The sequence below is a fragment of the Topomyia yanbarensis genome, chromosome 3, assembly GCF_030247195.1.
Source record: "Topomyia yanbarensis strain Yona2022 chromosome 3, ASM3024719v1, whole genome shotgun sequence".
Classification (NCBI taxonomy): domain Eukaryota; kingdom Metazoa; phylum Arthropoda; class Insecta; order Diptera; family Culicidae; genus Topomyia; species Topomyia yanbarensis.
The window spans coordinates 319,436,062-319,452,503 of record NC_080672.1 but is presented as its reverse complement, the minus strand read 5'-3'; the positions used below and the strand labels follow the sequence as shown (position 1 = coordinate 319,452,503).

The 16,442-nt window shown below is 37.1% G+C and overlaps 1 protein-coding gene across 1 annotated transcript in view; it reads right to left on the bottom strand.

The window, feature by feature from the left end:
• Nucleotides 1-15,764, bottom strand: part of LOC131688072 (uncharacterized) — a 34,957-nt gene extending 19,193 nt beyond the window's left edge. The window contains exons 1-2 of the mRNA XM_058972225.1: nucleotides 15,651-15,764; nucleotides 9,429-9,768 (exon numbers count right to left, since the gene is read on the bottom strand). Coding sequence (XP_058828208.1) covers nucleotides 9,429-9,768; nucleotides 15,651-15,764 — 454 coding nt within the window. The remainder of the gene's footprint in view (nucleotides 1-9,428; nucleotides 9,769-15,650) is intronic.
• Nucleotides 15,765-16,442: the final 678 nt, after the last annotated feature.

The following is a 16,442-nucleotide window of genomic DNA, read 5'->3' as shown; positions in this document are numbered from 1 at the left end:
CCTGCGATTAACGGCTATTGCGATTCCTCCGCCGAATCCAACAATTCGATCAAATCGATGAATAACCAAATTAGAGTTACTCTTCAATTTAATATTTGGTTTAAAAAAAGTTTCGGTCACAACGGCTATATGCACATTATGTATCCTCAAGAAGTTGAAAAAATCGTCTTCGCACGTTTTTAATGAACGAGCATTCCAATTTAATAAATTTAAATGATTATTTAAAGTCATTGTTAAACTTTAATTTCATTACAATTTTGTAAGCAAATTTCCACCCCGCTTGAAAATCTTCAAACATGGAGGTAGAATTTAACACAGTAATCATCTGAGGTAACATAGAGTCTTGCAAGTATTTTAATTTTTCTTCCGTTACGCTACCTAGATCCATTGGACTAAAGGAAGCGTTGGGTTCAAACGAGTTTGTAGGCGTGGTAACGGTAGCCGCTATTTTGGCCTTGTTACCTGCCACTGAAGCATAAGATGACACACTATTGCAGGATGGTGTGACGGAGGTAGAAGAAGTTGTTAATCTATTTTGAATCGGATTAATACGTTTGGACGTGTTTTCTTGAATTGTACCTGAAGAAGTAGGTACATTTTTTATTTGTTGTTTTTGTTGTCTAGAATGATAATTTATAATTTTTTCTCGAACAGCACAACCCCAGAAATTCGATTTATGATTTTCGCTACAATTAGCGCATTTGAAACTTTTTGTGGTTTTTTTCACCGGACAAGTATCTTTCGTGTGCGATTCATCACCACAGATCATACATTTGGAATCCAAATGAGAATTTTTTGTGCCGTGCCCAAAGCCTTGGCATCTACGACACTGGGTCAGATTTTGAATTCTGCCCTCATGTCGTCTATAATGTGCCCACTTTACTCGCACGTGGAACATAAAACGTACTTTTTCAAATACTTTCAAATTATTAACCTCATTACGGTTAAAATGAATTAAATAAAGCTCCTAGATAATTCCAGAGCGTACTGACGTATTCTCGCCGCTAGCCTTTCTCTTCATAAGAATAACTTGTGAAGGAGAAAAGCCAAGAAAATTTTTCAATTCGTTGGATATTTCATCCAAACTTTGACTTTGTGGTAGCCCTTTCAAGACAGCCTTGAATGGTCTATCTGTCTTGAAATCATATAAAAAAAATTATATAACTTCTCCGTAAGATACTGGAGTAGTCGTTTGTTGCTAATCAATTCCTCCGCTGTAACTCGACATTCTCCTCTTCGGCCAATCTGAAAAGAGACTTTCACGTCCGGAAGGAACGTTGAAAGCTCAGTTCGAAAGGCTTTGAAGTCGGAGATCATCACTGTTATAGGCGGAGGTGATTGCGTTTTCTTCTCATTGGCATTATGCGCAATGCGAGGAAATTTAGAAATTTCATCAGCTTCACGTTCGGATAAAACATCGAATGAGTTGCTGCAGTCAATTGAATTTGCAGGTGGAGAAGGTACCCTTTTCCGTTTAGCTTTAATTTTTGTCACGCGGCTTTTCTGGGATGACCCAGGCATGTTGGAAGAATTAATATTTCTTTAGGCTGAATTGTTCTTGAAAAATGTTTTAGTCTTGAAAAACACTAAAAGCCAACTCCGCTGTATCAATTCACATTCACATCAATGCGGATGTGGCAAACTATTTTTGAACAGTGTGATTGTGTGAACAACTCTTAAAATTGCCAGAATTTGCTATTTTCTGATGCGAAAATTGTGAAATTTTCAAGAGAATCCGCTTAAATTTCTTGTTTTTGCTTATACATATTTTCAAAATACGGTTGGGTCATTATCGTACGAAAAACTTTTTTTTCACCACTAAACTAGCAACTAAATTTTATTTATTTACGTATGTATTTATTTATATATTAAATTATTTATTTGTGTATTTATTTATTGTTTATTTTTCATCTAAACTGTATTGGTCTCTATGAAGTGTTGTTTATGAAGTAAAAATCCTATTTGAAGAAGCACTTATTTTTTTTGCAATGTGTACAGACATAGTTAAAAACAAACGCTGAACCCCTTATTCCCCCTTAATATCGCACACGTTAGGTCAACATTTATGTATGTCTCCTCATTCCCATACTAGTTAGAATCTGGAAGAATAAATTCGACTAAAAGACAAGACTTTCCAGGCACGTAGCCAGAGGGGGGGGGGCTAGGGGGCTAAAGCCCCCGAAACTTTTCAAAAATAAATTTAAGAAGCAACATGTTTTTCGGTAACTCGTAAAAAAAATTGTATCTTGTTTGGTTTCAACAAATTAATGGGAGAATGGTGAGGAAGATTGCTATTTCGAGCCACCGAAGACATCGGTCACGATATCTACTCAGTATGCCGAGTCTGATAACACACTTCCTTTCATATTGTGTGACTCGTCGGAAGAACAAAAGAAACTGTTACTTTAATTCTTGCTGGGGTGATCCGTCGGATGATTGAATCGTAGAAGCGAGAAGTGGTGCTCCAGCCAAACGTGGAGGCTATTGGCTATTGGAATTTTTGCATAACCGAATTTCATGATGGGAAATATTTGCTGGAGGTGAAAATAGAGGTTATGCTTACGAACATCGCCTTTAACGAGTTCTACCTTGTCAGGTATTCAGTACTTATGTTACTCAACAAATTAGCCTAGGCGAAACCAGTCATTTTGCAACTTGTAACACGTGGTTGATTCTCATATATATGGATGATGAGAAAATCAATGTTCGGCTACAAGATCTGATACCTCTTACTTGAACCGCGGGCGAACGACCAGGAGGTTAAAGCCCCAATAAACAAACTTAACTTCTTTGAACCGTGGCCATTAAAAGATTCCTGTCACATTTGGAAAAAATGTAATTTATTATAAAGGACACATCTAGGAATTAGACGGGTAGGGTCAGCTAGGATTTCGTCCTAGCTGACCCTGCACGCACAAAACACAATGCGTAATATCATCATACACGTTACATCTTTGCACATCCATAGTCTCCAATACGATTACCTGAAAAACAAACAATTGCCAAATTTGTGGCTGCTGTTCATATAATATTGACGGCAAAAACTGCGTCTAGTATCTCAAAATTAACAGTCAGCATCATCATTGAGGAAGTCGACACTTGTGGCCCGTAAGGGGACAAAACAAAAATGAAATCAGATATTCGCGAACTGCCATGTCCATGGCAGTTACCACGATAATAATACGGAAGTGTACAAGATAGATATGAACGACCACCAAGACGCGGTTGGTTATGAAAAATATTTCTTAATCAGTAAACAGGTCAATCGCACGAGATCTGTTGGACAACCATTAGCGTTTTATCATTTTCATTGTTGACATCGTGGAAATATATTAAAGACTCAAGGCTTCATTTAGCTAATGCATTGAACCGACTCAAGTAAACGAATTGTATAATAAAAAATTAGAAGTTTCATAGAAAACTGAGTACAAAAACTGTCCCAAAATTAACATTTATCGCTAGTAATGGTATCTAACAATACTCATTTTATGCTAGATATAATAGATTAGAGCAATGTGCGCTTAATATAAACGTCAAGCATCTTCCAAACTGTTTTCTTACATTCTTTAGCTAAAAATAATTGACACGTATTTTTTGGTTTGGCTAAATATTATATTTTTTTCAAGTTATTCGCTTTTGAACTTTTGAAGTCTATAAAATTGAACATTTTTCAATCACTGATAACTCGGAAACGACTCGATATATGGAAAAAATATTAAATAAAAAAGTTGCGTTTTCAAATAAGCTTACCAAAAAAAATCACAATTTTTTTGTTATATAACTTATGAAATTTGCAATTACTTGAAACAAATTGAATTTTTTTAAGGCTGGACCAAATTTTTTATTTATTATTTTCTTTAAGTATTAAAATCCTGTTAAAAAGATTGTGTAAAAATTTGGCAGTGGAATTCTTTGCGAGATATTACAATTATAAACATAAAACATGGCAATTTTACACTAAACGCCCAGCGAAAGGCCTGTTATAACTGAAATGTCTCGTAACACTTCGAGTTCCATTCTGAATTTTTCACATAATCTTCTTAATATAGTTATGTAATCAAAATAAATTTGATTTCGGGGGACTTTAGAAAATATTTGCTTTTAACATGAGAATACCCCCAAAAAGTCTTAAATTTGCAGAATGCGAGTCATTCCACGATTTACAACTATAATTTTAGTTCCCTTCAATTTTTTTGCACTCTTTAGCTGAAAATTATGGACACGATTTTTTTACTTTGGCTGAATTTGATTTTTTTTTCAAGTTATGATTTTTGAACTTTATAAAGTACTAGCTAATACCCATCGCACGTTGATGCGACTTTCAACGAAATAGGAGGAAACCATAATTTGTTCCGAAGCGCCTTCTTGTAGGCAGATAATCCCCACCAATAGCACACAAACACGCTCCATAACAAATTCCTACTATGCATAAATTTTTACGGCAATTGGTTAAGCCGTTTGGGAGTCCATAAATCAGTTTTATAAATTTAATAGAATTGGACATTTTTCATTCCCTCATAACTGAGAAACTATTAGATTTCTGGAAAAAAGCATTAAATAATAAAAGCTGCGTTTTCGGAAGATCTCGGCGGATTTTTTTTTGTAATATTTGTTTTTGTTAAATAATTTATGTATTATGCAAATATTAGTAACAAATTTTTTTTCAGGGTGGAGCCAAAAAAATCTTTTTAGCTTTTTCAAATAATTTATAATTATATCGAGAAGATTGTGTACAAATTTCAGAAAGAAATTCGAAGTATTTTACGAGATATTTCAATTACAATAGGCCTATCACTAGGCGTTTGGTGTAAAATTGCCTTGTTTTAAGTTTATAATTGTAATATCTCGCAAAGTATTTTGATATCCACTCCCAAATTTTTGCACAATTATTTTAACATGATTTTTGATATTTAAAGAAAATAATAAGTAAAAAATTGGTCCAACTTTAAAAAATTTAATTTGTTTCAAACAATTGCAAATTTCATAAGTTATATAACAAAATGAAATTGCTATTTTTTTCAGTGAGCTCATTGAGTACACAACTTTTTTATTTAATATTTTTTCCATATATCGAATCGTTTCCGAGCTAGGGGCAGATCACTCGAAGAATGTATAACAAATTTGCATCAAATTAGAAAAAATGCATTTAATTTCCATTTTTGCATCAGCTTTGCACTCCCTCGCAGAAAAGTTTGTTTAACAAACGTACTACGCTGATCCACTTTGTTCGACGTTTTGTTAAATGTAGGGCTAGTTTTTCTGTAGGGTTTTGACGTCTTACACGCAACGCAAACAACATTGCACGCAACGCAAAAACATTGCACGCGACGCAAAATACATTATGAGTTTCTATTTTGATGGAAAGAAATGCATTTAATTTCGCTGATTTTTAAAAATGCATCACAAGTGATATGCCCCTAGTTTCCGAGTTATAAGTGATTGAAAAATGTTCAATGTTATAAACTTCAAAAGTTCAAAAACTAATAACTTGAGAAAAATCATATTCAGCCAAAATAAAAAATACGTGTCAATTACTTTAACTAATGAATGCAAGAAAAAAAATTGGAAGGAATTCAAATTTTGATTGTAAATCAGACGTGGAATGACCCATATATTTTGATCCTATTGATCACCAAAGATCCTCCTTCCTAACTGGGGTATGCCAAAAAATTATGTTAGCATGATGCATTAGAACTGGTAATAGTTACAGGACGCCAGATCAAGAAAATAGAAGTTGAACCATCTACAATTCGTTTGCTAAATCAGAAGATTTTGTGCAAATTTCGACAATCTCTTCGATCGAACATTTTATAAATATTTTTCTACTCATTTCGATTTAGCGTCATCTACACCTTTTAAACGTGTAGCTTAGAACACCTTGCGTTTTCCAGCACCGTCAAGGATTGTCATATTCGGTTAGCGCATAAATACTGAGAACTCTAGAATATCCATTGTTGCAACAAGAGTAAATTGTAACTTGTAAATAAAAATAAATAATAAAAATCAAATTAAACATCAATAATTCGTTGATGTACTATAGCCTTTCTTGTGACAAAGAACATGGATTGTCTTAGATTTGGCTTTGTTTTCATTAAGAACTTTTCAAAATTTCGTTTAGTTTCTAGTGACAATATGAAGTAATTAGAACTAAAAGCTTTATGCAGGGGCGGGTAAAGCGTAGTTGGTAAATTGATTACCTTTTACGCAGCTCATCACGGTTCGTTCATCAATCCCGCACATGTAGGGTTAGAAATTATTCTAAAGAAATTTTCTAACCCAAAAAGAGGCGAATAACCATAAGGTTAAAACCTGTATAATCGAAATAAAAAAGCTTTATACAATATTTTTTTAAGCCCCTCCCGAAATAAACTCCTGGCTACGGGCCTGCTTTCCAAGCATTCAAATTCTTCTGAATGCACTGTTCAATTAACCCAACTAGTTTTTTGCAAATAACCTAAAAGCGTGAAAATTTATTTCCAAACCACTAGCCATTGTGCGTAACTAATTCAAACATAACTTCGTTAAAATCTTAAACAACTGTTTTGAATGATTTCTGATCAATTTATAGATTCACATTTTTAGAGCTGTTCGAATGACTAAAGTGCCATCTAGGGGCAGAATAATGAACTCGACCTATAATAAAACCTATGCTTTCACACAAAAAAAAATACAAACAAATAATTGCTCTGGGACCTCCAACGGATTATTTCGATGTTGGTCGCAAATGAAAGGGAAAAATCCATGCTTTCACATATCGAAGTTTCAGAGATGCCGATTTTTTTTAATAAAGTTATGCAATATTAATTTCCAAGAAGCGAAATTGGAATAAAACATGTTTTACTCTTGGGAATTAATATTGCATAATGCCAGGCGTTTGGCTCCCTAGTCAAAAGACAAGAGTTCGTTTTTGCTTTCTCGTCAGCAAACCAGAGCTTCTACTTTTGCTTCCGGGGTTATCACCAGGAACAAGTCAGTTTCTTATACGTTCACATAGGTTGGGTGAACTGTTTGGATTTTTGTGTGTGTCTAACTAGTGCTAATTTGGGTACATCGTCGAACTAGACACCCAGTTGGTGCTAGTTACTGACGAGATGAATATGAATACTAAAAACACCGTGAACACTATTGAACACAGAAAAGTTAAAATGATCTTGTACACTATCAAAGAAACTACACATCGCCCTTATGGTTTCTTTCTGGCCATACTCGATACGCTGGAAATCAAGCCCCAAAACATTCCATAATCTTAGACTTGTGATGCTGACTTGTGAGATAATATCTGGAGCAATAATTTCACCAGCCAGTAGTTCACCCAAAAAACGGCTCTAAATATTTTTCGTTGTTTCATATCGACCAAATGACTGTGATCGATATAAGGCGGTAGACTTCTAGAAAAGACCGAACAAGTGTGAAAAACAGTGCGCGTAATCATTAAGGATCGGTAAACCCTTTGGAAACTATTATAATGAAATCGAGACTTCAATTCATCTTTGCGATAACTTGGAGGTAGTGATCTGTGAAAGACATCTGCGAGTCTAGAATCATACCAAGGTCTCTGAGAGCTAAAACGATTTCCCAGAGATAGAGTAACTCCAGCGAATTTATTTCTTTTTTCTAGTGCGAAAAAGATCACAGAGTATTCAGATACACGGAGGGTAAAAAAATTGCGATACACAAATCACAGAAATCATCCAAGTGCAATATAATGTACTATGAACAGGGCCTAAAATTCTCATATCCATTCAATGAACGATGAAATTCACTGAATTCACCTTCGTCTTTTCGCTGCCTCCTTCGTTACTAAATTCACACAAAGCGAAACAATAAAAACAACGCCCCTTCTTCTTTCGATTCTATGGATGCGAGTAGCAGAAGTAGTGACTTTCGTTTTCCTATGACAATACGAAAATTCAATCTCGTTTTAATTTCAAATCAGTAATTTTGATTTTTATTTTAATTTTCATTAAATGAAATTATAGTAATGTGCATCATACAATGCAACTAGAACGCCGCAAACACAGGAAATACGCACACCACTGCCCCTTCAGTCGTCCAATATCATCGCTAGCTTGTTATTCTCCCAAATCGAACAACGGCAAATAAATATCGTTACTAGTTTCTTTTCGTTTGGCCAGCGCTATGTGCAATATCGAAGAGACTAATGTCGTTCTCAATTTCGAAGCGAAAACGAATGTTTGGAGGAAATAATGAAATTGAATTTACCCGCATGCTTTGTCGTAGGCCGCTGTCTCATTTTCGGTTTCGTAATGTTCTAGTGGTTTAGAAAGTAGCATCGCTCGCTCGTCATTTTCGTCGGATTTTGGTAAACGAAAAAAACATTTTTCGACTCTGACTATGAATGATACAACAAGAAACAGTTTGAGGTCAACAGCGTATTTAAGTATGCATCTTGGATGGGATGACATAGGAGACATCATTGAAAAACAGAGAAATAGCAGATATCCGTGATTACTTCCTTGGGACACACCTGATGCTTTGATGAAACTGCAGATAGCGCGCGACCAACGAGATATGATATAAGCCATCCAGTAGGCAATTTTCGTTCATCTCGCCGTAACTGACACCAACTTGTGGCTTGACGGTTGAAATGCATTCGAAATACCGAGATTCAACATTTTCTCTTCAATATTCCGAATTAAATGCTATATGAATTTTGAGTCAAATTAGTTGAATCCATACTGATCCTGCGATATATAAGCTTTAGCCCAGCGAACAATATTTAAAATATCAATTTAAAAATGAGAAATAGAAAACAAATGCCAGGAAATCTGGAATATGAATGAAATTCGAAGAATATATTTCGCTGCTATGATAGATTGATTCAGTGAGATTGTGATGTGTTTACCCTTCTGCTTCTCTAATATTAAACAACAAAGAATCAGATGGATATTGGAGCTGAGGTAAACAATGGAGCAATTCCTCAACTTTTCTATCTTCCGCTTTGCACCCGCACAATCAGCTAATGACGGAATGAAGCCAATGACATTTGCAGCAAGATCGTGAGCGACCGGCACAATGAATTATGCATTTTGCTTATGCCGAAAAAGAAAACTAGCTTTCGCCATACATTTCCCCGGGGGCTGGGAAAATTCACATGTTATGTGATTCACTTTGTCGAAATTTAACTCATCATGACTCTGCGCTTTGTTTTCGCAACTATACTGCATTGCGCAAACACGACGTTGGAGCTTAATGGGTTAATTGTAAGTCTGACCGCTAAAAATGTTCATTGCCATCGAAAGAAAATGTTGCACTTATCGGAACAATCGTTAATCATTTAATTGGATATTGTGAAATACATTGATATATGGTAATATTAATAAATCTTCTACTCGGTTCAGTTTTTTGGCTTATTTCACTAGTCATGTACCCAATTTTACCACTACGGCTTGGATAGGTATACTTACTGTATCGGGAGCGAACATCTTCTTGCTGTTGCACTTCATTGGTATCACCGTACACTTGCAGCAACATTCGCTGCATCATCTTTGGATCCACTGTCGGTGGTTGACTCATGCGGCCCCGCCGCGAAGATCCACTGGGGCTCCAGCTGGAGAACGTCCGAGAAACTACATTACTTGGGTATGGGGCGTTATTAGGTCCTATACAATTAGAACTGTCCGTTAAGGCGTTTCCTGAGATGTACTTCAAGTTCCCACTGCTAGAACACTTCTCTGTCGATAGGTTTGGCCATAATGCCTGTGCTGCTCGGGTGATTTGAATATACGTGATTAAGAGTAAGAATATCTGCAACAGAAAGGAGAAAACTGGTTTAAGGATTAAAGTTTCAAGTTGTTTTCAGTGAATTAGGTTAATCAGGCAAATCATTGCCTTGATTTTATTATAGGTATTGAGTAGCTCTTTAAAGCATAAAACTGAAATAGACATGCGAATTGAAGTTTAAGTGTGTGTGGAGAGAACCGTTCTTTCAAAGTGGGTTAACACGATAAGCAAAAATTTGAATATCGATTCACTAGATTGTTGGCTGCGGTAGCTTCAATCCGGATTTCGAGAGCCCGTAGTGGTTTAGCCACTGTCAGGGAAGCGGATGAATTGAATGCAGTGCCACCGATGGCCTACTTTCCATCTTTCTCTGTCGTGATTCGGAAAAACGAGAGTCACAGTGAATAAAAAACAGCGAGACGGTGTGAATTATTTTACTCTATCACCACCAGGCCTGATTGTAAATTCTCAAGCCTATTAGCTATCTTCGCGACCGAATCAAGATCTGTTTCACGCGATTGGGATGGTTTTACACGCCACTCAAGCAAAACAATGGGTGGTGCGTTAATGTAGGTGAAGTAAAACTGAAAACTGCACTAGAAATTGACAATAATTGCTGACTGCGGACAAGTTGCAATTGAAAGAAATGTTCACGGTCTTTGAGGAACACAGGTGCAGAAGAGGAAACGTAATTGAGGCCCAGACAGGGTGCGTCTTTTGATTCAAACGACTTCTCCATTGTCAAGGTTAATATAAAGGGTGAGTCGATAATTATTGCGACACTTCAAATTGATTAGTATATCAGTTATCGGAATAAACCCAACGTTTTGCAGAAGTATTTGTTTGAGCTCACATATGCCGGTTAAATTTTATAATGAGTTCGAGTTGCGTGAGATTTACGATTGACGCCCTCCATTATAGTTTGTACAGCTGTCTACGGAACGTTTTCTCTGTTCCAGTTCTTTATTATTTTCGTTTTGTCCTCACCTTTTTTTGGTCTTCCGAAGTTCGCGCTTCATTATGACCCAATAGGTATCGATCGGAGGGAGTTCAACACATTTCAATGGGTTCATGTTTTTCGGCACAAAATCCAAAAGCCGGTTTAGGCGGCACTCAGTTTTGTAAGCCTTGCTCCATACTTTGAATACGAATGGTTCACTAGGGTTGCCACCAGTGCATATGGCCAAATCAGGTACTTCGAAGCGAGTTTCGGTAAGTTCATCCGTTTGGAACGATCATCCACATAAAACTTGTCTCTACCCGTCAAATATTCCAGTACCGGTAACTGCTTCCTGGAGTCCGCTTTGATGTAGGTCTCATCATCAATGACGCAGCATCGGTATTATTTTAGCGCATCGTATAGTTTCCGGGCGCGCGTTTTGGTAACTCTCAGTGGGTGTTCGTCCCGATTTGGGAGAATATTTCAAGAACTCATACAAAACTGGCTAGAAATTCTTCTACCACATCTGGTAATGATCGTATGCGTTTTCTTGGTTTTCTGGATGAAATCAAGTTTTTTGACTAAGTCCTGCATCAAAATGTTTAGATTCCACTTGGAATGAGCAATCTGCGCCCTCACGGTATGTTTACACGTTGTTCGCGGCTTATTCCAGCTCTCGGCTTGTGGTTTACTATCATTCATTACTGAAACTTATGGAGAACCATTGAGACGGTCGAATGATGTATGTTCCTCCGTTTCTCCAAGGTGCGATGCAACAACGCAGGATTTAATGTGTGGGTGTACAAAGTCCTTCCCCGAATGGTTTGCTGATTTTCTTCCATCTCGGTCGAAATCTTACTGAGAACTGAGCGTATGTAAGCAATTTGCTCTCTAGAGTAACTCGGCAAAACTTGGTTAATTTAATCAATTATTAAAAAGATTTACACAAGTTTGAAAGTTTCGCCATAATTATCGGTAGGGGAGTCCTGGGCTAGTTGACGGAAAAACGTAAAACGTGACAAAGACCTTTTTCTCCGTTTATATTAGATATATGGATCTGTTACTCGTTCTGTACTTCAAGTAATGAGAAATACATCTTCCAATATGTTTATGTTGCATTACATTTTGTCTCGAAATATTGTATTTTTCGCTTTCAGTATTCCTATAGATATGACACCTTCCCAAAAACATAAATACTTTTTTAATAGGGACGGGAGGGGAGTTGTGAACATAGTTTTGTCCTCGTGGTATAACTACTATAAACATCGGTCCATCACTTGAAAAAATTCAAATGTTAATTCTATTTGCTTCAATCCACTTAAAATCCATATGAAGAAGAAATGTTAATGTTATCACATGCACACATACCTTCTATGTGTCAACCGTATCAACTATCTATGTACACACATAAGTTATATGTGCGTATTGTTATAGAATCGGGCTCTATGTGCCTTATAGTTATGAAATGTGAATATAAGATTAATATTTCTTGTAAATACACACATTAGGGTCTATCTATATGCCTCTGCTAATTGCAAAAATCTATGTGTAAAATCAATAGGTATAATAGTTACATTTTTTGAGTGATTGTCAATAATTCAACTGGTATTTGTATACGATACCTTAATACATTCATAAGCTTAACCAATTTAAGATAATCGTAATCGTGTTTAAGATATGGTAGATTGCGTGAAATACGTGGAATCGGCATTTTGGTGTAGGACTACGTTTTTGTTTTCGATATGGGGGTGCATTTCGCAAATTCTACAAAAATGGTATGTAACGAAAAGAAGTCCAATTTTATACGCATATAATTCAGCCATCTCACGATAAATTCTCTCTCCCCTAGTCAAAATATCGCGCATTTACACACAGAAGATAGCGCTTCCCAAGTTCAGCACGACAGATTTGTGTACCTAGCGCGCTACGCTTCTATGACTGACGTCATCATCGACTATTTAAAGAACGGATTTGGCCGGACAAGCTCAGTTGCCTGTTGAACGGCAGGCGCCACAGTTCACTGCGCCGTGTGTTTTCACAACCAGTGTAGCTGAGTTAGAAGTCCGTTACACTGGCTCTGGAGGTACGCTACTCAGTGCCGTCCAACACGCGACTGAGCTTGTCCGTTCAAAGACTATGCTTTCTTTTGTTTTGTACTCGTTTCTAGCACATTTTTATATACAATCTCGAACACAATTATTCGTACACAAAATCGTTTGTACATTCGAGCTCCATTTGCAAACACGGTTAACATAGTGTCGTGGTACTAGTTGTCTCTTTCTTTCTACCCATCATGATCAGCATTGACTCATTTTGCTTTGTGCGCTGGGTTTCAATGTTTGAGGCAAATGTGTAGGTAGATATATCTAATTTGTTACTAAATTGTTAGCGGTTGCATGCATAACCTATGATAGCATGATAGCAATCTGTGCATTCATTGCGCAAAGACGAAAACTTTCTTAGCAACAAATTTACGCGGATCGATGGAAAATACAACGAATGTTTATTATTTACTTTCGATCAATTCATTGATTTCTTTCTACTTCATGTGATTCATTTCCACTCAGCCTATCCTATTTTGATTCTGCTAATAGGTACATTCTACGAAGCCTATTTATGAATGAATACACTACCACTCGAAAAACCGTTGCAAAAACGCATCGCAACGCAAGTCCATATATAAAATTGTTTTCGATTCTTGTATATTTATAGTTTCGATATAAGATTAAGACCACTACATTCGCTACATTTGTATGCGTACTTTAGGAAAGTTACAATACAGTCCGGGCTTTTTACCACACACAATCGAAAAGTTTTTAGAATTTTTAAAAGCCGTTCTTGTGCTATAAAGATGTTCCAGATATTAGTTCGGTCACGGTTTTCTGTCTTCTTTCTTCAGATCTTCTCATATAAGTTTAATTGGATTCTATCACCTACTACAAATGAAATGACCTGATAATCAAGAAGGTTTGGTTCAATATGTAACATGTATCTTGGATAGTGATTTGTTCAAGCTAAGGGCCTTGATTGCAACCTGAAGTTTATAACCTTGCCAGACAAACTCTGTTGAAGGGCCGATTGTGCTCCACACAAAAGAAGATTTCTGCTTGGAATACAGTACAGTATCTACCTAGAGAGTGAGATTGTTCCAATCTCATCAGAGAGCCGTCAGTGTAACAGGCCACTTGCATTTGTTGTTGTCTCTCCATCTAACCAGACAACAACTCCTCTCGAGAGGGCATCGTCACATGAAATGCCCTGTAAGGAAACTATATGTGAGTGGGCTATGAACAAGAATTTCTTCACCCCAAGTAACCTTTTGTGATTTGTGGTAGCAAGATCAACATGGCTACCATTTTAAAGACCTGTAATCTGCAGTCTGTATGCACTCAATAGTGCTTTGTGTTTAAAGTGTATGTGTAACGATTGGATATTTAGAAGGGCCTCGAAGGCAGCAGTCAGAGTTGTCGTGAAAGCACTACTCAACGCCATGAGCGCCATTATTTGCAGATGGTTTAGCTTTACTGGACTGTCATCACCTCTCCCCTCTACCACTACACAAGTTATCCGTATGACAGGATTGAGTTTGAGACCCTCGGTCTTTCCAAAAGTTCGTTTGCACTGCCCGAAGGCCATGCACGCTTTCTTGACTGTGAACTCAATGTGAGCAAACCAGTTCGGGTTGGAATCCAATATAACCCCAACATATTTGACTTGATCTGCCTGCACACCGTAGCCCAGAATCAAAGAAGTTCAAGAGACAAACCCCGATTGTTATTCGCTTGTTTTTTTTCCTTTTTTATTTCGACTAATATGTAGTCACATTTTCTTCTTCACTTTTTAACGCCATTCAATTAGCTAGAGATTATTGAGTAAGAAAAGTTATGAAATTTTAGCGCTATAGTAGTGAGAGCAAGGATGTGAACTATGCAGATCAGAAAACTAGAAGTGGCAGGGTCATTAGAAACAGGTTTAAAATCATAAGGGCTAATCTTTTGTCTTCTACTGGCAGGAGTCGAGCTTGGCAGCATAATTACGAATCGCTCAAATCTACCAACATGTCTTCTGGCAAAAACCGATTTGTCCCTCTTTACCGTGAGAACCGACCCCGCTTATCGGGTAGGGAGGGGAGGTAGTGAAGTGAGAAGGGAGAGTGCGTCAGAAATTCCTTATCTTATTTCTTATTATGCCTTCCATTAGACTTGGTTTGAGAAAATCGGTTCAATCATCACCGAAGAACCGATGTGACACTAAAGGTGGAATGTACCCGGAAGCATAATCCATTTTTGTCTAAATTGTGCACAGCTTATTTTTTGATACCTGATTTTTTTATTGTTTTTATGACTGGCGATGGACAAATGTTGAATATCGCAAAAACAAATGCTACTTTACTGTATTATTAGAGGCGAAACAGAGCAAACAATACTGACATTTGAAGAGGCATTACCCAGCGTAAAGGTTGAGAATCACTGATCACTAAAAGATCATTGGAAAAATTTGCTTTGCTGTTCACAAAAAATATACAGTCATGAAATTTTCGGAAAAATTCGGTGTCGATTTTCACTATCGCTGAATCTAGCCCCAGTCAATAACTGTTCACTTCTGGTTAATTCGCTGCACACTCTTTCCAACGGAAAAGCTTAGCCGCACGAGTTCACCATGTCTGGGCCAGCAAAATGAAAATGAAAAGCATCATAATAGCGAGACCATCTAGAGACTTGTAGGTAGCCTGCCTTCGCAACTCTCGTGACTGCCGTGGACTGTGCTGTGTTGTGGCTTGCCGAGAAAGGTGAGACGTTGGTAGCCGTAGTGCTCTGCTGTGTGCATAAGGCACCATCAGTCGTAGCCCGTGGCGCATGAGCGGTAGCTATGATTCATGCCTTTTATTTTCTATGAAAGCATACTGTGACTAAAATAAGAAAGAATTTGATGGCCTGTTTCTTGTACGCTTTGGCGCATAGTGTACCGCATAGCTTATCGGGCTTCCACTCGCAAACTGAATGAGCTGATGGTACAGCTGCTGCCGCAGCAGCCTGCTGTTGGGTACGCAGACGACTTTAACGTGATGCTGCTTAATCATGGAGAAAAGGGTACTGAATGGGAAGCGAGAAACAAAACATGAAACTCATTGTAATTTCTTTTTATTTGCCCTTCACTGCCTGTTGGTCCTGGGAAACATTCCGTTATAAAAAGTATTTTGCGCAATTTACAATAATTTATTCATGGTCGAGGTATACCGATGAAAGTTCTTATTGTCGTTGGGGTTATAGCCTAGGGTGAATATCTGAAAGAAGCGTTTTGTTTCTGTGCACCTTAGAAAGTTCGTCGTTTATAGAGCATTAAAGTCCCAATTAGTTGGCAGTTTCCCAATTAGAGGCAGTATGTACACTCAAGTTTTTTTTTACGCGGTTTTTTTTTGCGCGGTATTTTTTACGCGGTTTTTTTTACGCGGATTTTGAAATTTACGCGGTTTTCATTTACGCGGATTTTGAAATTTACGCGGTTTTCATTTACGCGGTTTTTAAAATTTACGCGGTTTTCATTTACGCGGTTTTTGAAATTTACGCGGTTTTCATTTACGCGGATTTTGAAATTTACGCGGTATCCATCAATGAGGTTCCCTTTATCGCGGATTCTTAAATTTAAGTGGTCTTCATTTACGCGGATTTTGAAATTTACGCGGTTTTCATTTACGCGGATTTTGAAATTTACGCGGTTTTCATTTACGCGGATTTTGAAATTTACGCGGTTTTCATTT